This window comes from Oncorhynchus masou, chromosome 5 (assembly GCF_036934945.1).
Source record: "Oncorhynchus masou masou isolate Uvic2021 chromosome 5, UVic_Omas_1.1, whole genome shotgun sequence".
Taxonomy (NCBI): Eukaryota; Metazoa; Chordata; class Actinopteri; order Salmoniformes; family Salmonidae; genus Oncorhynchus; species Oncorhynchus masou.
This window is the reverse complement of record NC_088216.1, coordinates 70,947,408-70,972,900: the sequence shown is the minus strand read 5'-3', so window position 1 is coordinate 70,972,900 and position 25,493 is coordinate 70,947,408. Positions and strand designations below refer to the sequence as shown.

At 43.8% G+C, this 25,493-nt stretch overlaps 2 protein-coding genes across 5 annotated transcripts in view; both read right to left on the bottom strand.

Moving 5' to 3' along the window:
- Positions 1-8,804, bottom strand: part of arhgap46a (Rho GTPase activating protein 46a) — a 48,791-nt gene extending 39,987 nt beyond the window's left edge. For 2 of the 3 annotated variants that reach the window (XM_064966616.1, XM_064966619.1), the window contains exon 1: positions 8,724-8,804. In XM_064966616.1, coding sequence (XP_064822688.1) covers positions 8,724-8,770 — 47 coding nt within the window. In that variant the 5' untranslated portion in view covers positions 8,771-8,804. Of the gene's footprint in view, positions 1-8,626 lie in introns of all 3 variants that reach the window. The other variant, XM_064966617.1, reaches the window with a different exon arrangement.
- Positions 8,805-10,132: 1,328 nt separating this feature from the next.
- Positions 10,133-25,493, bottom strand: part of LOC135540177 (extracellular sulfatase Sulf-2-like) — a 58,743-nt gene continuing 43,382 nt past the window's right edge. Inside the window, exons 3-20 of one of the 2 annotated variants that reach the window (XM_064966613.1) lie at positions 21,664-21,903; positions 21,423-21,574; positions 21,002-21,171; positions 16,530-16,680; positions 16,257-16,432; positions 15,985-16,113; positions 15,839-15,895; positions 15,541-15,670; positions 15,123-15,339; positions 14,580-14,841; positions 13,981-14,077; positions 13,732-13,886; positions 13,286-13,455; positions 12,911-13,053; positions 12,704-12,812; positions 12,542-12,575; positions 12,174-12,227; positions 10,133-11,809 (exon numbers count right to left, since the gene is read on the bottom strand). In XM_064966613.1, the coding sequence (XP_064822685.1) occupies positions 11,779-11,809; positions 12,174-12,227; positions 12,542-12,575; positions 12,704-12,812; positions 12,911-13,053; positions 13,286-13,455; positions 13,732-13,886; positions 13,981-14,077; positions 14,580-14,841; positions 15,123-15,339; positions 15,541-15,670; positions 15,839-15,895; positions 15,985-16,113; positions 16,257-16,432; positions 16,530-16,680; positions 21,002-21,171; positions 21,423-21,574; positions 21,664-21,903 (2,477 nt within the window). In that variant the 3' untranslated portion in view covers positions 10,133-11,778. The remainder of the gene's footprint in view (positions 11,810-12,173; positions 12,228-12,541; positions 12,576-12,703; positions 12,813-12,910; positions 13,054-13,285; positions 13,456-13,731; positions 13,887-13,980; positions 14,078-14,579; positions 14,842-15,122; positions 15,340-15,540; positions 15,671-15,838; positions 15,896-15,984; positions 16,114-16,256; positions 16,433-16,529; positions 16,681-21,001; positions 21,172-21,422; positions 21,575-21,663; positions 21,904-25,493) is intronic. The other variant, XM_064966614.1, reaches the window with a different exon arrangement.

The following is a 25,493-nucleotide window of genomic DNA, read 5'->3' as shown; positions in this document are numbered from 1 at the left end:
CAGCAGTTGCTGTGTTCATTTTTCATGGAGGATATGTCAGGCATAATAAAGCTGGCCTTGTGTTAAGAGATCAGATCAGGCACAAGAGACAGGCATGGAGTGAGAGAGGGGAGGGAGGGGAGGATGACGAGGAGGGGAAGAAAGGTAAAGCACTTTAAGCCCCAGCAAGGCCTTCAGCTCTGGTGCCACATAAAGCCTGGCTAGCAGGGAGAGGCCAGGAGCCTGTACATGCTGCCACTCTACAGGGTCACCTCCACAAGGGCCAGAATAAAATGCACACACATTCATTGGATAGGAATATAACACCTGTTTTCTACTAAGTGACCTTAATCCCTGTAGTATCACGTGTGAGTGATACTGCACACCTCCAAATCTGTCTGGTTTGTCTGTCTGGAAGCCATAAGGTGTGTCATAATTGGAGCTGGGGTCTGTCTGTTCCAAATCAATGGTCCAGCCCAAAGTGGACATTCCACAACTTGTCTTTTGCCGTCTATACTATGGCTGTCAGTTCTCTTCAGAAGTGAAGAAAAAAACTCTTGGTCGACCAAGTGTTGTCTGTTCTTTTGACCATTCGATTGGTTGAAATTTTCAAAGTGCATTTTCTATATATAAACACATCCTATGTGTTTTAATCAAATCAACTATATGCACTGAGCTTGTCTGATGCGGAATCAGGAGGCTATTACAAAACAATCAAACAGGCAACAGACGCAGGATCTGTCTTATTTTTGTAGATATATTTGGATGATTTATAAAGCCAGGCACATTTAACAGTTCGGCTACTGATTATACACTTAATTAAGTTGCCTTTCTCCTCACTTTTCTTAGACAATTAAGGCAACGACTGTTTTCCTGTCTCCTAACTCCTCCGTTGCCTCCGCCATATTGTTCTCAACATCAAAATGCTGGTTAACTTTGCTATTATGCACATAGCAACATGTTCTAGGAAAAGGTGCCAATTCAAGAGCGCACTGATGTGTTTCAGAAATGCAGACAGCGACCATTATCCAATGCCGGAGAAAGCTCATTTGTTATAAAATAATACAAGTTTTATTTGTGTTGCATCATTGTTCTTACATGATATATCCATATACAATTTCAGTAGCACGTCTTAAGACTGATGGACTGTGCTGTCCCAATGGCCTACACAATGGATCAGTCTACAGATGTGAATTAGACAGGTGTCATGTTTTTTTTTATTTGCTACTGCTCGACTAAAGAAATCGTGGTCGAACAAAACAGCCTATCGACCAAACAATCGACCAGTCTACTAAATAGAGTCAGTCCTACTCTGCACCAAAACAAACTCTTTACTAAGGACTTAAGTCATAACAAAAAATCTACAATTCGGGAATATCATAAATTGTCTTTGTGAGAAGTTTCTAGTGTTACATAAACCCAGAGGGTCTCCGTGAAAGAGTAAAAAGCAGAGCTGGCAAGCATATCCTGTGATGAGTCACAATCATATGCATTACAATGCGTGTGCAGTGCACCCTCTGCTAATGCCTGATGGCCAGGGACAATGGGCTCTGTTGTCAGATCAGCAATCAGACTTCAGTCAACTAGAACTCTCTATTACCATTCCCACAATGGCCGCCAGCCAATCGGAGCCCTCCACAGGAGTCCAGTGGGTGGAGCTTGGGGCATGTTTAGGAGATGTGGGGTGATCTCCAACAGCTGCGATAATCCAAAACAAGGAACAGTTTCCAGTTTCCACTTCTCCTGCCCTGGGATTAAGATGGTATTTAAGAGGTGGCCCTTGAAAATAGATTGGCTTTCAATGTCATTTCCAAAGTTTTACATTAGGGAATTCCACAGAAAAATAATGATGCGGAGACTCAGATTCTTCACTTTAAAATCTATGTCAAACAATAACCAATGATTGCAAAGTTAAACAAACCATGCAAATTTATGCACATTGACTACTTTTAACAATATCCATTGAAAAACAGATTAACTTGATGAACAGTGCAGAATCAGAATCAACGTTTGGTAACAGAATGACGGTGTGTGCTGTTTGTGCCGTCATTCTGTTACCAAACTTGCATCTGCACTGTTCTTCAGGTAAATGCGTTTTTGTAAAGTGTTTATTGGAAATTGTTAAAGTAGTCGTTGTGCATAGAGTTTTATGGTTTCTTTAACTTTGATATCATTGGTTTTTGTTTGACACACTTTCCAATCAATACAAGGGTCTCACTGCAACAAACTTGTTCTGTATAATCTTGTCTCACACACAGAGCCTTCCTATTGGTTTAGATGGAACATTTTAATGTTGGCAGCCCCACTTCAGAAACCTTCTTTGAGCCCCGCCTACAAAAGAACTAAGAAAAAAGCAGTGCTCTATGCTGGCTGTATGGAGGCTTTGTCTTGGTCTTTGCCCACTATCCTGCTCTTCCTCCCACTAATGCAGCAGTATTAAGCAGTAATGCTGGGAACTTCCGGCCCCTCACAACTCAGAAGGACAGGGCCAGTGACTGTCTGTCGGTCTGTCTGAGACATGATGCAGCAGCAGGACAGGCCCAGTGACTGTTTTTCTGAGACACAAGGCAGCAGCATTGTCAAACCACAATAAATCCTCTGTCATAGGGGGAAGGCCTCGTCCAATCCTCCTCTACAGCCTTAACAAATGAACACTTCATCAGATCAGAGGGCCTCTGAACGAGAAGGAGCATGTGGGACTGAGGGACAGAGGACAGTGTGTTTACCAAATACAGGATAGACTCCCTGCCTGTCTGGTACGCCAGCTGTCAATAACAGGAACATTGGGGTCACTTGTCCAAACAAATATGGAGAAAAATGAACCGATTCGGATGTAACCGATTAAAATATGGAGATAAAATGAACCGATTAATGTCAGTTATTTCATTCCCTCATCAGCTCATGAGGTGAAATGTAACAAATGAAGACATAAACCAACATTTAGGTCCGAGAGGGGTTTCTGCCAAGAGTGAAGTTAAAAAAGGCCATAAGGAGTTAGCCATCTGCTTGGAGGCTTGTCCAGCAATACCCTTTCCATTAGTTGTGCGGCTGTTTAACTATATAGTTGAGACAGTCTCTGTATGTTTCCACATTTTGAGTTGTGCCTCAGCCTCTACCCCTCATCCCCTGCTGACCTGACAAGCGAACCCAGTGTCTCAACCAGGGCCGAGTTACGGGGTGAGAAGGAGGTGGGTCAGAGGTGGTGGCCAGTGAGCCACACAGGAAAGAGGCACCTGTCTGGGTGATATCCCTTGAGGACATGGGCTGCTGACGGCAGATACAGTTGAAGTCGGAAGTTTACATACACCTTAGTCAAATACATTTCAACTCAGTTTTTCACAATTCCTGACATTTAATACTAGTAAAAATTCCCTGTCTTAGGTCAGTTAGGATCACCACTTTATTTTAAGAATGTGAAATGTCAGAATAATAGCAGAGAGAATGATTTATTTCAGCTTTTATTTCTTCACATTCCCAGTGGGTCAGAAGCTTACAATTGTTTAACTTGGGGGGCCTCCCGGGTTGCAGTGGCTAAGGGTGCTGTAATGCAGCGCCAGCTGTGCCACCAGAGACCCTGGGTTTGTGCCCAGGCTCTGTCATAACCAGCAGCGACCGGGAGGTCCGTGGGGCGATGCACAATTGGCCTAGCATCATCTGGGTTAGAGAGGGTTTGGCCGGTAGGGATATCCTTGCTTCATTGCGCACCAGTGACTCCTGTGGCAGGCCAGGCACAGTGCACACCAACCAAGGTTGCCAGGTGCACAGTGTTTCCTCCGACTGGCTTCCAGTTTGGATGCGAGCAGTGCGGCCTGTGTGGGAGTTGTAGAATACCCATTTGCGACCAAGCTTTAACTTCGTCTGACTTGTTGCTTCAATAATTTTCCTGAAGGTACCACATTCATCTGTACAAACAATAGTACACAAGTATAAACACCATGGGATCACACAGGCAGTTCCTCTCTAGGTTTCTTCCTAGGTTTTGGCCTTTCTAGGGAGTTTTTCCTAGCCACTGTGCTTCTACACCTGCATTGCTTGCTGTTTGGGGTTTTAGGCTGGGTTTCTGTACAGCATTTTGAGATATCAGCTGATGTATGAAGGGCTATATAAATACATTTGATTTGATTTGATGATCGATGGGGGGATTTCTGCTCTTTTAAAGTGTGTGATAGTGTGATGAATTGAGACGTGAGTGTGTGTCGGCTTAGTGAACCCGGTCCAGATCCAGAACAAGGTCAATACAAACTGCGTGTCCCGGCTTCGACCCCTGGTATCATATAAAACACACAAATGTGTAGAATTGCAGGAAATCCAGACCAGGAAAGCCACCTAGGAAATATTTTTGTGACTGGATCTTCAGAAATATACAATGCCACAAATGTCCCAAGTTGAGGGAGCGTGCAATTGGCATGCTGACTGTAGGAATGTCCACCAGAGCTGTTGCCAGAGAATTGAATATTCATTTCTCTACCATTTTTTTAACTAGGCAAGTCAGTTACGAACAAATTCTTATTTTCAATAAAGGCCTAGGAATGTTCAGGGGCAGAACAGGGGCAGGGGCAGAACAACCTTGTCAGCTCAGGGGTTTGAATTTGCAACCATCTGGTTACTAGTCCAACACTCTAACCACTAGGCTACCCTGCCGCCCCGATAAACCACCTCCAATATAATTTTAGATAATTTGCCAGTATGTCCAACCGGCCTCAAAACCGCAGACCACCTGTAACCACGCCAGCCTAGGACCTCCAAATTAGAGGTCGACCAATTAATCGGAACGGCCGATTTAATTAGGGCCGATTTCAAGTTTTCATAACAATAGGAAATCTGTATTTTTGGGCACAGATTTTGCAGATTTATATTTTTATTTGATTTTTTATACCTTCATTTAATCTTTATTTAACTAGGCAAGTCAGTTAAAGAACACATTCTTATTTTCAATGACGGCCTAGGAACGGTGGGTTAACTGCCTTGTTCAGGGGCAGAATGACAGATTTTTTACCTTGTCAGCTCGGGGGAACCAATCTTGCAACCTTACAGTTAACTAGTCCAACGCTCTAACTACCTGATTACATTGCACTCCACGAGGAACCTGCCTGTTACGCGAATGCAGTAAGAAGCCAAGGTAAGTTGCTAGCTAGCATTAAACTTATCTTATAAAAAACAACCAATCAATCATAATCACTAGTTATAACTGCACATAGTTGATGATATTACTAGTTTATCTAGCGTGTCCTGCGTTGCATATAATCGATGCAACGCTGGGGGATGATTTAACAAAAGAGCAGGTTAGCAGGCAATATTAACCAGGTGAAATTGTGTCACTTCTCTTGCGTTCATTGCATGCAGATTCAGGGTATATGCAACAGTTTGGGCAGCCTGGCTCATTGCGAACTAATTTGCCAGAATTTTACGTAATTATGACATAACATTGAAGGTTGTGCAATGTAACAGGAATATTTAGACTTATGGATGCCACCCGTTAGATAAAATACAGAACGGTTCCGTATTTCACTGAAATAATAAACATTTTATTCTCGAAATGATAGTTTCTGGATTCAACCATATTAATGACCAAAGGCTCGTATTTCTGTGTGTTATGTTATAATTAAGTCTATGATTTGATAGAGCAGTCTGACTGAGTGATGGTAGGCAGCAGAAGGTTTGTAAGCATTCATTCAAACAGCACTTTTGTGCATTTTGCCAGCAGCTCTTCGCAAGCACAGCGCTGTTTAAGACTTCAAGCCTATCAACTACCGAGATTAGGCTGGTGTAACTGATGTGAAATGGCTAGCTAGTTAGCGGGGTGCACGCTAATAGCGTTTCAGGCCTCACTCGCTCTGAGACTTGGAGTAGTTGTTCCCCTTGCTCTGCATGGGTAACGCTGCTTCGAGGGTGGCTGTTGTCGATGTGTTCCTGGTTCGAGCCCAGGTAGGAGCGAGGAGAGGGATGGAAGCTATACTGTTACACTGGCAATACTATAGTGCCAATAAGAACCTCCAATAGTCAAAGGTATATGAAATACAAATGGTATAGAGAGAAATAGTCCTATAAATACTATATTAACTACAACCTAAAACCTCTTACCTTGGAATATTGAAGTCTCATGTTAAAAGGAACCACCAACTTTTATATTTTCTAATGTTCTGAGCAAGGAACTCAAACGTTAGCTTTTTTACATGGCACATATTGCACTTTTACTTCTCCAACACTTTGTTTTTGCATTATTTAAACCAAATTGAACATGTCTCATTATTTATTTGAGGCTAAATGGATTTTTATTTATGTATTATATTATGTTAAAATAAGTGTTCATTCAGTATTGTTGTAATTGTCATTATTACAAATAAATCGTAAAAAATCGGCCGATTAATCGGTATCGGCTTTTTTTGGTCCAATAATTGCTATCGGTATTGGCGTTGAAAAAACATTATCGGTCGACCTCTACTCCAAATCCAGCTTCTTCACCTGAGGGGTCGTCTGAGACCAGCTATCCGGACAGCTGATGAAATTGTGGTTTTGCACAACCGAAGAATTTCTGCACAAACTGTCAGAAACCATCTCAAGGAAGCTCATCTGCATGCTCATCGTCCTCACCAGGGTCTTGACCTGACTGCAGGTGTCGTAACTAATTGCTCACTTTCGATGGCCACTGGCTTGCTGGAGAAGTGTGCTCTTCACGGATTAATCCCGCTTTCAACTATACCAGATGGCAGACAGTGTGTATGGCGTCGTGTGGGCGAGTAGTTTGCTCACCCACACGAGTACCCCACGGTGGCAGTGGGGTTATGGTATGGGGCAGGCATAAGCTATGGACAATGAACACACCTGCATTTTATCGAAGGCAATTTGGATGCACAGAGATACTGTGACGAGATCCTGAGGCCCGTTGTTGTGCCATTTATCCGTCACCATCACCTCATGTTTCAGCATAATAATGCACGGCCCCATGTCACAAGGATCTGTAGACAATTCCTGGAAGCTGAAAAAGTCACAGTTCTTTCATGGCCTGCATACTCACCAGACATGTCATCCATTGAGAATGTTTGGGATGCTCTGGATCGACATCGTGTTCCAGTTCCCGCCAATATCCAGCAACTTCGCACAGCCATTGAAGAGGACTGGGTCAACATTCCACAATCAACAGCCTAATCAACTCTATACGAAGGAAATGTGACACACTGCATGAGTCAAATAGTGGTCACACCAGATACTGACTGGTTTTCTGATCCATTTCTGATCCCTACCTTTTTGTTTAAGGTATCTGTGACAAACAGATGTATGTCTGTATTACCAGTAATGTGAAATCCATAAATTAGGGCCTAATTAACTTATTTCAATGGACTGATTTCCTTACATGAACTGTAACTCAGTAACATCTTTGAAATTGTTACATGTTGAGTTTATATTTTTGTCAGTGTAGTACTTGAGGACCCCTGTTCTAGAATTTCCCACTGAACCACTCAAAACAGACAGAAAGGCTGTTAACACTGCAGGGGGTAGCTCAAGACATGAACACATAAATGCTTGCTTTAAACCACTGACACCAATAATACATTCAAATACATAAATACAATTTAATTTATGTTCATTAATAATTAGGTTTTGGGTAGTAAAAATCAAGAACATTCACTTTCTTTGCTTGTGGCTTAGACTTATTTCCATTGAACCATCTGTTTCAAGAAACAACTTGAAAGCAGAAGATAGAGACTAAAAGGTTTTAATGAGCAGCTGCACATCTGTCTTAAGGCATAGAGATATGTTGGAGAATATTAATGTGTGAATAAACGAAGGCAAGTTAACTGCACCAGCCATCCTAACCTACATCAGTGAAACAGCAGTGCAACAAATGGGATAGGGACATTTGTCTACTGCCATGGTCTGTTAACCACAGAAATTGGTCTGTTAACCACAGCAAAGAGCGACTAAAGCCAATTTGCAAATCAGTTCAAGAATTAAACAGGAAACTGGCAATTCAATTAAACACAGGCAAACTAGATATTCCCCAAAGGGATCCAGCAGCTATGGGAAATACTGCCTTTCTAGAGAACAAGTTCAATCATGCTTTGATGTTAGGTGATTATAGCGCTATAAAATATTTGTTTTTAACAAGATTAGATGTGGCCGCTAATTGTCTCTATATGACAACGAAAGAAGATGACATGGGGTAGATAAGGAACGCTCAACTCTGTTCTCATATGTTGAGGTGTTCTCTTATACTGCCTCGATATAAGAGAAAGGAGTTGAGCCTTCCTCAGCTAGACATGGGGGAAACGTATTGGTCACTATTCTAAATGATTATCCAACCATCGCTGACATGAATAACATTCACTATTAACGTGTAAACAGGACAGCAGACAGCCTACTACACTATAATAAAAGTTCTGCCCATAGCGTTGCAATATCACTTTCCTCCACCATTCCTCATCTTCACAGGGATATTGGATTATTGGTAACCAAATATTGAATTCTAGCCTAAAGTAACATTGTTACACAAACTTTAAACTCAATGAAAACATTTTACACTTCACTTAGTCTATATTCTAAATTCAAAATACTCCGCCTAACACATCCTGCGGTGAGGGTTGAGTGAAAGTTATTTCTGTTCTAAATCTTGTCTGGTAGGCTTAAATTCCCGTAGAATGTATCTTACCTTATCCCAGACATTGTTTTCACATTGTAAGCATTGCGTTGCCCAGGTCTTGAATTTATAATGTAACTTGTTTACTTATTCATGTTAATTTTCCCACCTTGTTGGACGGTATGAACACGAGACGGTTGTCCCGTAGTAATTCATATGGAGTCTCCGCCTCTGCACGTGAGTCACGATAATGGGGTCATCCACCAACTCCGCATCCCGGTAATTCTCGTTCATCCTGCTATGGCCATTCCTCTGATTGGACATGCGACACAATTATATATGGCTATTTAGGTGAATAATTATAGTCCAATGTTGATGCTTTATATTTATGACTCACGTGTCAGTTCTTCACTGTAAGGTACTCTTTTTTAGTATTAACGTTTTGAGATCTTGAGTCCAAAAGACATCTGGCCCTCAACATGGGACTTCAGAAATATAAAATGTAGGCCTACCTAAGGACTTCGCATTATAATAATAGGAAAAGCTGTTGGTTCTACATAGTTCCGCATCAAATATGATTAACTTTTAATTTGCTTTTTATCAGTCAGAAAAGTGAACTGGATTAGCAACAAGAAAGCAAACAGAGACATCTGCTGGTGGAGTTTCATGGCACAGAACTCTAACGCATTACTCATCCTGAGCCCACTATGTAAGCCTATAGAGCCCCACATTGGAGGTGTCATAATACCCATAAATCCTAGCGGTCAAACAGGGAAATGATTCCAATCGTTTTTCCACCATACAGTTTTCCCATAGGGGATTTTAGAAACACTATGGGCTGTGTTTCATGTAGGCTTATCCTGTCGTGACGGTTTGATAACCATGTACATCTCTCTTGGAAAAGGTGAATTTCATCAGTCTATTTGTCTCTATTTACTCTCAGATTCAAACATGCTAATTAGCATCAAACTAGACATCATGCAAAACTACAAATCCCTGCAAGCTCCTGCCCATCATATCGAGCAGACTAGATATCTAACTTTGCTAGCAGGTATTGTGTCAATTTAAAACTTGCACAAGACAGTTCACAGAATTGTTCATTTAAAGAAACGTTGCCAATTTATTCATTACTACAGTTAGCTAATATTAGATAGTTAATGCAGATATTCTTACCTTTGCCTCAATTCGTCAGTCTTGTCCAGATCATCATGGCATTTGTAGTTCTTTATGATAGCCACATTAGCATTTTGTTTTAGTTTATTGTTGTTGTGGGGGGGGGGGGGGTAAATAAAGGCAAATATATTGATAAAAGTCACATTGTCCTAGAGAGATTTACACGGTTATAAAAACGTCACACCAGGCTAACCCTACACAAAACACAGCCTTTATTTTAAGTGTTTCTAAAGTCCCTATGGGAAAAATGAATGGTGGAAAAACGATTGGAACCATTTCCCTGTTTGACCACTAGGTTTTATGGGTATTATGACTCATACTGCGGGACTCTATAGCTGTGTGTCAACAACAGAGAGTTGACAAATACATAGCAGGGTTAAAGTAGTAAAGAGGCATGAGGGCAATCAACACTTTATTCACAGTTACTCACTATTACAACTCTCTGCTATTGGAGTGTCACTGCTAAGAAATGAAGAAAGCATAAAAAGGCAATATAATGAATATGCATGTCAAGCTGCATTACATTGTTGTGTTGTTTACTGTTGTGTACAGCAGACGAGCAGAGTCATTTTACAGGGAATTCTTTTCACAGTGAATATTTTCTATGTGCTTTTTCATCATAAATATGTCTTTTTTTTTTCAAACTAAAAGTGGGTTTTGACAGAGCAGAGAAGAAATTCAGAAAGATGTGCAGAGAGAACAAACGGACAAATACAGAACTAGGACAATTCATCAGGCTAAGTTCTTATCTAAAAGGTCAAATTTGTCAACTCATATCGAACACAAAAGAGAAGTCTGCCTCCTTTTCAGTATTATAAAAATTAACTGCACAACATACATTCAAATACATACTGTACAGCAAGTCCTTATTTTCACAATGTTATCATAGCACCATGTATAGCAAGCTGAACAAACTAACCTGACCAGACCTAGCTGGTGTCATTAGCAATACAAAGGAGTAAAATGACATCCACTAATGAAATGTAAGCGTTCTGCTGGTGTGTAGATGTTTATACCAATTGTTTGTACCATTGTCTAGGAGGGTGGGGTATTGGTTAGAGAAGTCCCATCCTGAGTTTGTAGTGAACTAGGGGGGATAAGCTAGATGATGATGTGATGTGTCATATCCTAACCAGCTTCATCCCCATACAGTCTGGTGTTTGTCGTCATCACACCTGCCTCATTCTTGGGGGCTGTAAATAATCCTTGCATGAAATTTGATCAACGTTAATATTAGTTACAATACAAAAGAATGGAGTACATGTCCTGGAGGAATCATTCTGTAGCCGTAGCACCAACAAAAGGAGGTGAGGAGTCTTGAGTTGTGGGCCTTGAGGAGAGTTTCCAGGGTACTGATGTTTTGTTGACAGTACTTTTCATGCTGTGAGTGTGCAAAGCTTGATTTGATGTAATTGCCTGACATCATATACCATATACTAATGGCACAAGGCCATAAGGGATGATACACGTCAGGTTGTAGCAGCAGAGTTGACATTAAGCTAATCTCGGCACCCAATGTTAAGGCGTTTACGAGAAACTAACATTAAACACACCTCACGTTCACTGTTCACTGTTCACTTGTTGAAAGTCAAAGTAAAGATTCAGAGTGTATCCACGCTCAACTGATGAGTCTCCAACTCAGGTTGGTGGTCCTGAGATCTGGGGAGATAGGAGCGGTAAGGACATTCCTGTGTGTGTGTGTGTGTGTGTGTGTGTGTGTGTGTGTGTGTGTGTGTGTGTGTGTGTGTGTGTGTGTGTGTGTGTGTGTGTGTGTGTGTGTGTGTGTGTGTGTGTGTGAGACAGAGAGAAAGACGACGGGAGAGGTTATAGTTTTCATTTTCTTGGCTGTTTCAGTATTTTCTCTTCTGGATGATGATCTGAGTATCAGTGGTAGCTAATGTTGGATCAGCATCCTCTTCCATAAACTCCTACAATAATGCTATTTCAGGTTACATCCCCATGAAGTCTGTACAAGGTCCTCAGGTTCTCCAGTAGTTCTGGTTGTCCTCTGTTGGCACACTGCGATATGGTGGATTGTGTGACACAGGTTGCTAACCAACCCATCCTTCCCAAATCTGCCCTCTGTATAAAAACAACACAGAGATGGAGATAGATCAGAGTTTCTCATCAATCAATTGCTTATAACAATAGTTCCAATGGGTCTTTTCCTAGCAACTCTAATAGGAAAACACAAGAAGGTGACACTGACATGAAATGACCAGAAAAGACACCTCATCAGCACAATACCACTGACTTTAAACAGTGAATCTATCTTATCCTTGAGGGCATGGCACTTACATGCAGGTAAGTATTAGTTACATGAAAAGCCTGGACCGAGGGGGCTGAGAAGAGCATGCTACCAGGCCATCTGTCAAAGCAAGGTAATCTGGATGAAGAGGGGAGGTTGGCTGAACTGAGAGGAACAGATGGGTTATGACAAACTCACAGCGATTTGGAGGAGGGCTTCTTCACTTTTGGCTTCTTTCGACGCTGAACTGGCCTGAAGCATGCACAGCGCGGACACATACGTTCCACATGCGGGGGAAACACACACATACACAAACAAACAGCGAAGACATTGCAAAATGAGGAACAGAAGCTGCTAGCATGCTTGCATTTTAGAATTCATCTTGTGCTAAAAAGGTTTTCAAAACAAGTGTTCCATTCTATTATCTACCCAATGTAGAAAAATGTATAACCTACAGTATATCTTTAACTTTAGTGATTAATTGTTAGTCGTATTCATCCTTGAAAAAACATGAATAATAAGACAACAAAGGACAAAAAGACATTAAGCCAGAGAAATGAGGGTACCTGTATTCACTGAAGGAGTTTCTGTCTTTACTACCTGAAATAGAGAATGTTTTATAGAACAGAATTAACAGAGTTGTGTGTGTCTGTGTGTGTGTGTGTGTGTGTGTATGTGTGTCTGTGTGTGTGTGTAGGTGTGTCTATGTGTGTGTCTTTCTTACTCACCTGTCTCTGGGTTGCATTGCTTGTGGCCTTTGCAGCTCCTCAGTTCCATAAGCTGCTGGTGCATCTGGTTGAGAGCAGTGCGGTCCAAGGTGCTAACCCCATTTATCAACTATAGACACACAAAGAAATAGAGGACACTGTAAAAAAAAATCACAATAGGCTATATCTCATTTGTGAGATTTAAAAGAGATAGGGAGAGAAAGATACCTGGTATGGGTCATTGTTCAGATCAAAGTACTCTATGAAGCCTGTAGCGAACTCGCAGAATATGAAGTTGTGTGTGTCGTTGATGGTCCTCAGGCACCAGTAGGTGTTGTTGTTTGCGCTGGTACAAGCACAGAATGGACCCACTGGCAGAGGAGGGAAAGAGACAGAGGGGGCTATTCAAACAAGATGCATGGCCAATTTTAACTCACCTATACAGTATCTACTTTATCTTATTTTTGGAGCTTACAAGTAATCATTCAATATGTAATTTAGTGCCAGAGTGGTAGCAGAGTGGTAAAAAATCATGAATCCCACTTTTACAACAACTGTTTACTGTTCTGCATTTGATTTAGTCTGTATTCTATCATTCCATACTTGTCCAGAAGGGGGCTGTCTGCCAGTGCTGGTTGTCGTGGGTGAAGCAGGTGAGACCAGGCATGCTGCAGGTGTCATTGTTGCGGAGCCTCTTGAGCAGTTTACGGAGCTTCTTCCTGTGTTTCTGCTCCTTCATCAGCCACTGCTTCTTCTGCTTAGAGGGCATTTTGCTGAGGACATACCATGAGAGGACAGATACTGGTTTGTGGGGAGGTTTCTCTCTCTTTCGCATTATTTCTCTCTCTCACACACACAAACACAAACACTCTCACTCTCACACACACACACACACACACACACACACACACACACACACACACACACACACACACACACACACACACACACACACACACACACACACACACACACACACACACACACACACACACACACACACACAGACACACACACACACACACACACCACTCTCTCACATGAATTACCTGAGTGAGTAAATGCGACCTGCATTGAGTCTGAACATCCCTTTGTTTTTGGATAGGTAACTGGGGGTGTTACACTGGCACTCTTCAGGCCGAACCTTCTTCAGGTGACCCTTGACCTCACGCAGATTCTTTATTTTCGTCTGCAAGGTTTCAATCTACACACACACACACACATACAATATAGTTAACCCCCGAAATGACAGGAAAGGCTACAGAATAGGCCAGATAGGGGAACAACGAGAGCAGTACCTCATGCTCAATGTGGAGCTTATGGTCTTTCCAGGCCTGGAGGGATTTGTAGAGTCCTCCATCACACCTGACTGTGTCATTCATCAGGATGGAGCACCTGTGGGGTAAACACACACCAGCTATCCGCACCTTCACCTGACAACTGCATTTACCACAGTTAGCACTTCCTTACAGAACCCTCTCTTACAGCACCCTCTCTTACAGCACCCTGTCTTTCAACCCCCTCTCTTTCAACACCCTGTCTTACAGCACCCTCTCTTACAGCACCTTATATTTCAACACCCTCTCTTTCAACACCCTGTCTTACAGCACCCTCTCTTACAGCACCTTATATTTCAACACCCTCTCTTTCAACACCCTGTCTTTCAACACCCTCTCATACAGCACCCTCTCTTTCAACACCCTGTCTTACAACACCCTCTCTTTCAACACCTGATAATGAATTACTGTAGGGCTACTGTACATAAAGATGAATTACGTATATTACTACTACTCAAAACCCACTAATACTAAAACTCAACACACACACACACACACACACACACACACACACACACACACACACACACACACACACACACACACACACACACGCACACCTGTAGGTGACTTTAAGAGCGGCAGTTGGTGTAAGGCTCTTGTTGGTTGGGGGTCTGGCTGTGACTCCCATGCCACTGAACTCCTCATCGTTGTCCTCCAGCAGGCCCGCTCCTCTCCTCCTCTCCCCAGGCCAGCTGGTGTTCCTGAGGCCCACGGGCCTGTAGCCTTCAACCAGGTCCACAGCATACATGTCTCCATCCAGCTCAAATGGAATGGACCGGGCCCAACGGTTCTTAGTCAGACTCTTACCGGACTTTACCTCTGATGGGGTTAGAAGAGTTATTAGTTACAATGTTATTATTACAAAGGTAATGCAATGTCAATGACCCAAGAGAGGGTGCTAAAGTACAAAGCATTTTTCACTGTTTTCAAATGACGGACACTTGAAACTTAAATTTAATCCTGTTTCGTTGTAATTATTAGTGTTCATTTTTATAATCTGTCACTGGGTGGCAGCAAAGACTTGTCCTACTATTATTTGCAAGCACAATTTAGAAGGCATTGGTATGGTAAATACATAAGCCACTGAAAGGACTACTCACTATTCTTGGTGAGCAGTCTCTTTCTCTTCAGGGGTGAATGTTTGGGACCTAGGGGGCCACAGTCACAGCTGTCTCCAGCATCGGAGACACGTCCAACCCACTGCTGGGACCCGCTGCTGGCCATCAGAGCCTGCATACGTGAGGCATAGAGACTTGCCATGCCCTTACACTTATACAGACTCAGCTTACCAGAAGGGTCCTCCACACACTGCCACTTCTTCACATGCCGAGAGAGGACAAGGGGGGAGAGATTTAGCTACATTTCTGCTAATGTACAAGTGTGTGTGTGTGTGTGTGTGTGTGTGTGTGTGTGTGTGTGTGTGTGTGTGTGTGTGTGTGTGTGTGTGTGTGTGTGTGTGTGTGTGTGTGTGTGTGTGTGTGTGTGTGTGTGTATTTGGGTATTGTACAGAACTTTTACCTGTCCTGGCTGTTCACAGGAGCTCTGGTACTGTGCTCTCTGACACAGGTCTTTGACCCGCTGGTACTTTGGCAGGAAGTTCTCCTCCTGGGCCAAGTCCTTCCCATCAGACCTCTTGTGGAGCAGCTTCCTGTGTAAACAGGATAGAACCAGATGAGAGAAATAGAACATTGACCAAACATACTGTACATCAAACTTTGATCACTTGTCTGTGGACAATTATGAAGTAATTATGAAATGTTGGTAAACTATCCCTTGCTCTTGATTCATGACTAGATTATGAATGAAACACACTGACCCTCTCTCTACCAGGAAGGAGTCCCTCCACATCTTCCCCTTCTTGTTCACCTGGAACCTGCAACAAGAGCAAGAAAGGTCAAGTAATCCTGAAGCAACCATTGTGTTGAGTCCAAAACATGCAAATAAAGGTGTGACTTTCTCTACCTGTTGACAGGTTTGTCTGTGTCCAGGAGTTTGAGGATGGATTTGCCGTCCATGTCAGAGGGAACGTCCACTCCGGCCATGTCCAACAGTGTGGGAGCCAGGTCAATGTTCAGCACCACATGAGGGTTACTGCAGAAGAACACAGGAACAGGTGGAGGAAAGAGATGAGTGCTGCAAAAGAGATCCAGTAGCAGTAACAGTGAGATAAGAGCCAACGCTAACCGTTTCCAATCATAAAAAGGTACTGTAGAAGTCTGCAAAGTTGCACTCACATGGCTCCTGCCTCCACGTTGGGGCCTCGTATGAAGAAGGGCACCCGGATGTCAAACTCATATGGCATGGACTTGCCTTTGACCAGGCCGAACTGACCAATATGGTAGCCGTGGTCTGATGTGTAGATAATGTAGGTGTTGTCCAACTCACCTGTCTCCACCAGCATGTTGTACACCTGAGGACGAGGACACAGTAAGACACGTAGTCGGGTAGATTTAGCCAGTCTGTTCCTCCTTGTCTACACTGTCTGTCTCTCTTTCTGTCTGACCCACCTTGTCCACACTGTCGTCCACAGACAGCAGGGTCTGCATCCTCCGGCGCTGCAGCATGTTCGTGAACTGCATGTGGACAGGTTTCATGGGGCCTGTGTAGCGCAGGATCCAATGTTTGTCTGGGTTAGGGGCGTAGTTATAGCTTGGGGTTCTAAGAAAGGGTCGGATGGAAAAACGAGTGTGAAGAAAGAGCCAGTAAAGGGGGGAAATAATTTCAGGTGAGAACTGTGCCTGCACATACTTGGTTACCAAACCATTTTATCTTCATTGACGAGTCTTTGCTTTTCCTGTTATGGCACTTCCTTTCGTTACCAAGCACCTTAGACAGAAGAATGCTTATTTCTGTGAGATTATCACCATTATGCCTCCAGAAATCACAGAGGAGCTTAAAACTGAAATCTTTAGTCGGGGAAACTGTCACATCTGGTTGAGATATTACAACAACAAAGACGTTACTTCAAACACTTTCTTTCCCTCACATCATTGCACTCGTGATAGAACACCAGAATAGGTACAGCAACTTCCTGACCACGGTGCTGGACACTCCTCTCCTCCGTTTCATCAACAATACAAGGCAAGCACTGGGAATACCTTGTCAGTTACACACCTGAATGCATTGAACCGAAATGTGTCTTCCACATTTAACCCAACGTCTCTGAATCAGAGAAGCGCAGGGGGCTGTCTTAATCAAGGGGATTTGAACCAGCAGCCTTTCAGTTACTGGCCCATCGCTCATAAACGCTAACCTACCTGCCAAACTGTGGTGCTATTTCCCACTTTACGGATTTCAGTTTTAACGACAGACATTATGAGAACATTTTAGAGCTCACATTTTATATTCAAGCATTAAGGCTCGAGGGGGGCGTGGTATATAGCCAGAATACCACAGTTAAGGTCTGTTCTTATGCACAACGCAACGTGGAGTGCCTGAATTCAGCCCTTAGCCTTGGTATATTGGCCATATACCACAAACCCTTGAGGTGCCTTATTGCTATTTTATACTGGTTACCAATGTAACTAGAACAGTAAAAATAAATGTTTTGTCATACCCGTGGTATACGTTCTGATATACCACAGCTGTCAGCACTCAGGACTCGAACCACCCAGTTTATAAAGAGAGGTAATGTATCTTTTGAATTAACACCGAATAGTATTATGGTTGAAAACATTTTAATAGTGCATAATATTATTCATGGAAAGTGTTTATTTTGCATGGCTTTCTATATTTTACATTCTGGGGTGAATTAATCATTGTTTGATTACATTCTATTGCATTGCATTGTATTGCATTATACCAAGCTATGACTTGTTTCATGTTGTTTTATGATTGGCATGTACAACAATAGCCTTTTCCAGTGCTTGCAAATGGCTCCAACCACACCTTTGAAAGTGATCTCAGAACTTATTGCGTAATGCTGAATTGGAGGCACATAAACCACAGAAAAGGCAACCAGCCAGCTGCCGTACTGATCAATTTCAACTAACACGGAGAGGACAGTTTAATCAATATTCACTCAGGGGCAGATGGAACCTTAATGATTATAAAATAAACAAACTGCTAAATATCTAATGACGTTTTGGAGGCAGGGCATATTTAACATTTACAGCATATCGATTTGACTTGGAAAAAGGCAAATCGTTTTTGTCCTTGGAGCGCAAGGTCCTGACAACAAGAGGGTATGGCAACTGCGCTGTCCGCAACCGCAGGGCTCTTCAGAGGGTGATGCGGTCTGCCCAACGCATCACTGGGGGCAAACCACCTGCCCTCCAGGACACCTACAGAACCCAATGTCACAGGAAGGCCAAAAAGATCATCAAGGACAACAACCACCGAGCCACTGCCTGTTCACCCCGCTATCATTCAGAAGGCGAGGTCAGTACAGTTGCATCAAAGCTGGGACAGAGAGACTGAAAAACAGCTTCCATCTCAAGGCCATCAGACTGTTAAATAGCCATCACTAGCACATAGAGGCTGCTGCCTATATACATACACTTGAAATCACTGGCCACTTTAATAAATGGAACACAAGTCACTTTAAATAATGTTTACATATTTTGCATCACTCATCTCATATGTACTAACCGTATTCTATTATATTCTACTGTATCTTAGTCTATGCTCATCCATATATTCATATATTCTTAATTACATTCCTTTACTGAGATTTGTGTGTATTGGTATATGTTGTGAAATTCTTCGCTACAGACGCAATAACATCTGCTAAACACGTGTATGTGACCAATAAAATGTGATTTGATTTTAAGATAAGTGTCTGCAATGTGGACGAGGAAAAGGTTTTTCAGGAGGGCTGGAGTAAGAGGGGAGCCATTTTCTCTCCCTCCATATTGAAGGGAAAGTGAGATCCTCTACAAGCTCACATCGTGAGAATGTATGTAAATTCATGAGAAAAAGCTATTAAAAGTTGACATGAAAACAGCCTGGGCTGAACGAATTCAATGTGTAAAGTCTTAGTTTAAGACTTTAATGATGCTTATGTGATTCACTCTTACAGGAGAGAACATTCAACCAGACACAGGCGCATTACTGCCTCCATGTACAGTATCAGTCAAAAGTTTGGACACACCTACTCATTCAAGGGTTTTTCTTTATTTTGACTATTTTCTTCATTGTAGAATAATAGTGAAGAAATCAAAACTATGAAGTAACACATATGGAATCATGTAGTAACCAAAACAAATCAAAATATATTTTATATTTGAGATTCTTCAAAGTAGCCACCCTTTGCCTTGTGACAGCTTTGCACACTCTTGGCATTCTTTCAACCAGCTTCATGAGGTAGTCACCTGGAATGCATTTCAATTAACAGGTGGGCCTCGTTAAAAGCTCATTTGTGGAATTCCTTTCCTTCTTAATGCATTTGAGCTAATCACTTGTGTTGTGACAAGGTAGGGGTGGTATACAGTGGCTCCCGAGTGGCTCAGCGGACTAAGGCATTGCATCTCAGTGTTTGAGGCGTCACTACAGACATCCTGGTTTGAATCCAGGCTGTATCACAACCGGCTGTATTTGTTCACAATAGCCCGATTTGTTAGAAGACCAAGTCCGTATTATTGCAAGAACAGGTCAAATAAGCAAAGAGAAATGACAATCCATCATTACTTTAAGACATGAAAGTCAGTCAATATGGAACATTTCAAGAACTTTGAAAGTTTCTTCAAGTGCAGTTGCATAAACCATCAAGCGCAATGATGAAACTGGCTTTCATAAGGACCGCCACAGACCGCCACCTCTGCTGCAGAGGATACGTTCATTAGAGTTACCAGCCTCAGAAATTGCAGCCCAAATAAATGCTTCACAGAGTTCAAGCAACAGACACATCTCAACACCAATAATAAGAAGAGACTTGCTTGGGCCAAGAAACACGAGCAATGGACATTAGACCGTTGGAAATCTGTCCTTCAGTCTGATGAGTCCGATTAAGAAATGTATGGTTCCAACCACCATGTCTTTGTGAGACGCAGAGCAGGTGAACGGAAGATCTCCGCATGTGTGGTTCCCACAGTAAAGCATGGAGGAGGAAGTGTGATGGTGTGAGGGTGCTTTGCTGGTGACATTGTCAGTGATTTTTAGAATTCAAGGCACACTTAACCAGCATGGCTACCACAGCATTTTGCAGCAATACGCCATGCCATCTGGTTTGCACTTAGTGGGACTATCATTTGTTTTTCAACAGGACAATGACCCAACACACCTCCAGGCTGTGAAAGGGATATTTGAATAAGAAGGAGAGTGATGGAGCGCTGCATCAGATGACCTGGCCTCCACAATCACCCAACCTCAACCAAAGGGTTCTTTGCTGATGGTTTGGGATGAGTTGGACTGCAGAGTGAAGGAAATGCAGCCAACAAGTGCTCAGCATATATGGGAACTCCTTCAAGACTGTTGGAAAAGCATTACTCATGAAGCTGGTTGAGAGAATGCCAAGAATGCACAAAGCTGTCAAGGCAAATGGCGGCTACTTTGAAGACTGTAAAATATAAAATATATTTAGATTTTTTTGCACTTATTTTCTTACTGCATGATTCCATATATGTTATTTCATAGTTTTGATGTCTTCACTATTACAACACTACAATGTACAAAATGTACAAAATCGTACAAATAAAGAAAAACCCTTGAATGAGTAGGTGTGTCCAAACCTTTGACTGGTACTGTATGTCTCTCCCAGGGCCAATGGAAGACGTGACACTAGCTCCAGAGCATAAGAGAAACATTCAGGGCCAAGCGCTTATCTTCGGGGGTACTGTGCCAAGCAGACAAAGGCCGGGGCCCATAGTGTGTTATCATAATCTATGGATGCCTATCTATCATGAACCTCTTTAACAATGCCAGTCTAAATGATGCAATTTGTAAGGATCGTTACTGAGGCAAATCTCCACTTAGTGCACTACCACACTGCATCTTCTGTCAAATGAGTGTATGTGTGTGTGTGTGTACAATATACTCTTACATGTGCTGCGAGGCATTCTGGAAGGCAGTGCTGTACTGTGGTGCTGAGTCCTCCGGCCCATGGGGGGCAGCGTGGCTCAGGACCATCATCACTGGTCGGTGGGGGTACATCCTCTTGGACGAGCGGAAGTAGTTGATGCTGTCATTGGTGATGATGTCTGTGAGATAGTCCTGTGGAAGCAAGAATCACCTGACCATGAGGATCTGAACTGTAATATTACTTCCTCCCAGAAGGGGAAAGATGAATGTGAATAGAGAAATGGAGCTTGTTATAACAGCTTCCTTATAACAATATTTAAATTCAGAATAATCTGTTTTCTATACTGTCTTATAACAGTATTATAATCATGAAATTGGATGATTAAATTATGATCTGAGTAGGTTACTCCAATCTGTGACTGAAAACTGAAACAGGATGAAACCTTTGGATATTGGCTGCCATGCTTCTCCCGCACGCTGTTCCTGCACAGAGTGTAGTTGTAGAAGCGAGAGTTCTTCACCAGCGCTACCCACTCCCTCCAGCCAGGGGGCACATAGGAGCCGTTGTACTCATTCAGGTACTTCCCAAATAACGCTAGGACATGGGGAGGTGGGGGGTGATAAGTACAAAGTGATTCTCTATGCAATAACGTGTGTGTGTGTGCGTGCACAGCTCAAACTCACCCGTCCTGTACCCTGAGTTGTTAAGGTGCACAGCGAAGGTGTGAGGCTCATGGTGGGCCTGCCAGGAGGGTGAGGAACAGTTCTCGTTGTTGGTGAAGGTGTGGTGGTTGTGAACGTACTTCCCTGTCAGAATAGAGGAGCGTGACGGGCAGCACATGGGAGTGGTGGAGAAGGCATTAGAGAAATGGGTGCCTCCCTGCTCCATGATACGCCGTGTTTTATTCATGGCCTGCATTGAGCCTGGAGGAGAAAGAGAGGGGGAGGAGGAGATTGAGGGGAAGAGAGGCAAAAGGATGGATGGGGGTGAGGGATGTGAGAGAGGAAGAGAGAGAGTGAACAGTTTTTATTGGGTTATAAGGGCAATACAATCATAAAAATAAAATACAATATTACACTTTCCCCCCATTTTTTGTTGAACATCCCACACCACCTATTCCTCTGGCAGCCCCTGTCACGCCCTGGTCTATATTTATTATGTTTATCTTCATGTATTGGGTCAGGCCAAGGTGTGACATGGGTTTATTTGTGGTGTGTTTCATCTTGGGGTTGTGTGGGGTGTATAGCATAGTCTATGGCTGCCTGAGGCGGTTCTCAATCAGAGTCAGGTGATTATCGTTGTCTCTGATTGGGAACCATATTTAGGTAGCCATATTCTTTGAGTGTTTTCGTGGGTGATTGTTCCTGTCTCTGTGTCTTCACCAGATAGGACTGTTTAGGTTTTCACGTTCCGTTTGTTGTTTTTGTATTGTTCGTGTTTTTTCGTTCTTCAATAAATATGTCTCAAAAGTACCACGCTGCATTTTGGTCCGCTCCTCCTTCAACAGAAGAAAGCCGTTACAGAATCACCCACCACAACAGGACCAAGCGGCGTGGTAACAGGCAGGTGCAGTTGGAGGTGAGCAAAGCAGAGACTGTGAAGGAGTTAATGGGGAAATTGGAGGAGAGAGAAATGAGGGAGTTGCTGTGTTGGTGCTTTTTGCATGGAATTCGCCCGACGGAACGTGTCAGGGATTTGATGGCACCTGGGTCAGCGCTCCATACTCTTCCTGAAGTGCGTGTTAGTCGGCTGGTGAAGTTGGTGCCAGCCTCACGCACCAGGCCTCCTGTGCACATCCCTAGCCTTGCACGTCCTGTGCCAACACTGCTCTCAAGATCTCCAGTACGCCTTCACGGTCTAGCCCATCCTGTGCCACCTCCACAAACCAGTCCACCGGTGGCAGCTCCCCGCACCAGGCTTCCTGTGCGTGTCCTCGGCCCAGTACCACCAGTGCCAGCACCACGCATCACGCCTACAGTGCGCCTCGCCTCTCCAGCGCTACCGGAGCCTTCCTCCTCTCCTGCGCTGTCGGAGCCTCTCGCCTCTCCAACGCTGCCGGAGTCTCCCGCCTGTTCAGCGCAGCCAGAGCCTTCCTCCTCTCCTGCGCTGCCGGAGTCTCCCGCCTGTTCAGCGCTGCCGGAGCCTTTCTCCTCTACAGCGATACCAGAGTCTCCCGCCTGTTTAGCGCAGCCAGAGCCTTCCTCCTCTACAGCGCTGCTGGAGTCTCCCGCCTGTTTAGCGCAGCCCGAGCTGTCAGTCTGCATGGAGCAGCCAGAGCTGTCAGTCTGCATGGAGCAGCCAGAGATGTCAGTCTGCATGGAGCAGCCAGAGCTGTCAGTCTACATGGAGCAGCCAGAGCTGTCAGTCTACATGGAGCAGCCAGAGCTGTCAGTCTACATGGAGCAGCCAGAGCTGTCAGTCTTCATGGAACGGCCAGAGCTGTCAGTCTGCATAGAGCAGCCGGAGATGCCAGTCTGCATGGAGCTGTCGGTCTGCAAGGAGCTGTCAGTCTGCATGGAGCTGTCAGTCTGCATGGAGCTGCCAGTCTGCATGGAGCAGCCAGAGCTGTCAGTCTGCAAGAAGCCGCCAGAGCTGTCAGTCTACATGGAGCAGCCAGAGCCGCCAGTCAGCATGGAGCAGCCAGATCCGCCAGTCAGCCAGACTCTTCCAGATCCGCCAGTCAGCCAGACTCTTCCAGATCCGCCAGTCAGCCAGACTCTTCCAGATCCGCCAGTCAGCCAGACTCTTCCAGATCCGCCAGTCAGCCAGACTCTTCCCGATCCGCCAGTCAGCCAGACTCTTCCCGATCCACCAGTCAGCCAGACTCTTCCAGATCTGTCAGTCAGCCAGACTCTTCCAGATCTGCCAGTCAACCAGATTCTTCCAGAACCGTCAACCAGCCAGGATCTGCCGGATCCAAATACAAGGCTGAGCTTCCTCTTAGTGCTGGGCTTCCTCTCAGTGCTGGGCTTCCTCTCAGTGCTGGGCTTTCTCTCAGTGCTGGGCTTTCTCTCAGTGCTGGGCTTTCTCTTAGTGCCGGGCTTTCTCTCAGTGCCGAGCTGCCCCTCTGTCCCGAGCTGCCCCTCTGTCCCGAGCTGCCCCTCTGTCCCGAGCTGCCCCTCTGTCCCGAGCTGCCCCTCGGTCCCGAGCTGCCCCTCATTCCCGAGCTGCCCCTCAGTTCCGAGCTGCCCCTCAGTCCAGTGGGGTTCTGGGTGAGGACTACTAGGCCATGGTCGGCGGCGAAGGTGGACTATCCTAGGACGCGAGGAGGGGGGACTAAGACATTTATAGAGTGGGTTCCACGTCCCGCGCCGGAGCCGGAGCCGCCACCATGGACAGACGCCCACCCGGACCCTCCCTATTGTTTTGATGTGCGTCCGGGAGTCCACACCTTAGGGGGGGTTCTGTCACGCCCTGGTCTATATTTATTATGTTTATCTTCATTTATTGGGTCAGGCCAGGGTGTGACATGGGTTTATTTGTGGTGTATTTCGTCTTGGGGTTGTGTGGGGTGTATAGCATAGTCTATGGCTGCCTGAGGCGGTTCTCAATCAGAGTCAGGTGATTATCGTTGTCTCTGATTGGGAACCATATTTAGGTAGCCATATTCTTTGAGTGTTTTCGTGGGTGATTGTTCCTGTGTCTGTGTCTTCACCAGATAGGACTGTTTAGGTTTTCATGTTTCCGTTTTGTTGTTTTTGTATTGTTCGTGTTTTTTCGTTCTTCAATAAATATGTCTCAAAAGTACCACTCTGCATTTTGGTCCGCTCCTCCTTCAACAGAAGAAAGCCGTTACAGCCCCACCCTATCCTCAACCTTGGACAACCCATAATATATATAAAAAAATATATATGTATATTTATTTTTTAAACATGCCCTACACTAGAATATACACAGCAAAGTAATTTGCAAATAAAACACTATCAAGTAAGCATTTTACATCACACACCTACATCATATCCAACAGTTTAGACATTTCTAAAACAGCTACTTTCCATGTTCCAAAGTGCTAGGACTGTCTTTATTCATACAGACAGTGGATAAATTCCAACATAATTACGTTTTGAAAGTATGCTAGCCATTTCCTTATATGAAGGTAATGTGGTGGCAACCAGCGCTGAACAACACGTTTTTCACAGCAGTCAACCCAGACAGCCAAAACTTTTGCTGGTTCTCATTAAGCTGCATACCTGTATCATCGTTAAGCAACAGTAGAATTGGTTCAAGGGGTACAGTTTTATCAACCATGTCAGAGAGAATAGATGACACTTTCCTCCAAAACTCATAAACTTCAGGACAATCCCATATCATATGTTTGTATGTGCCAAGTGTATTGAGGTCACAGTATGGGCTTTGAGGCTGTTTTGCATGAAATCTAACAACTGGTGTCCAGTATGATCTATGACAACGTTTAAAATGAGAATTGATGGTTTGGGTATTTTGATGAGTACTTTGATGGAATATATTCTCTCAGAAATTCTCCCAGTCAATAGCCTCATCAACGACAGCCAGA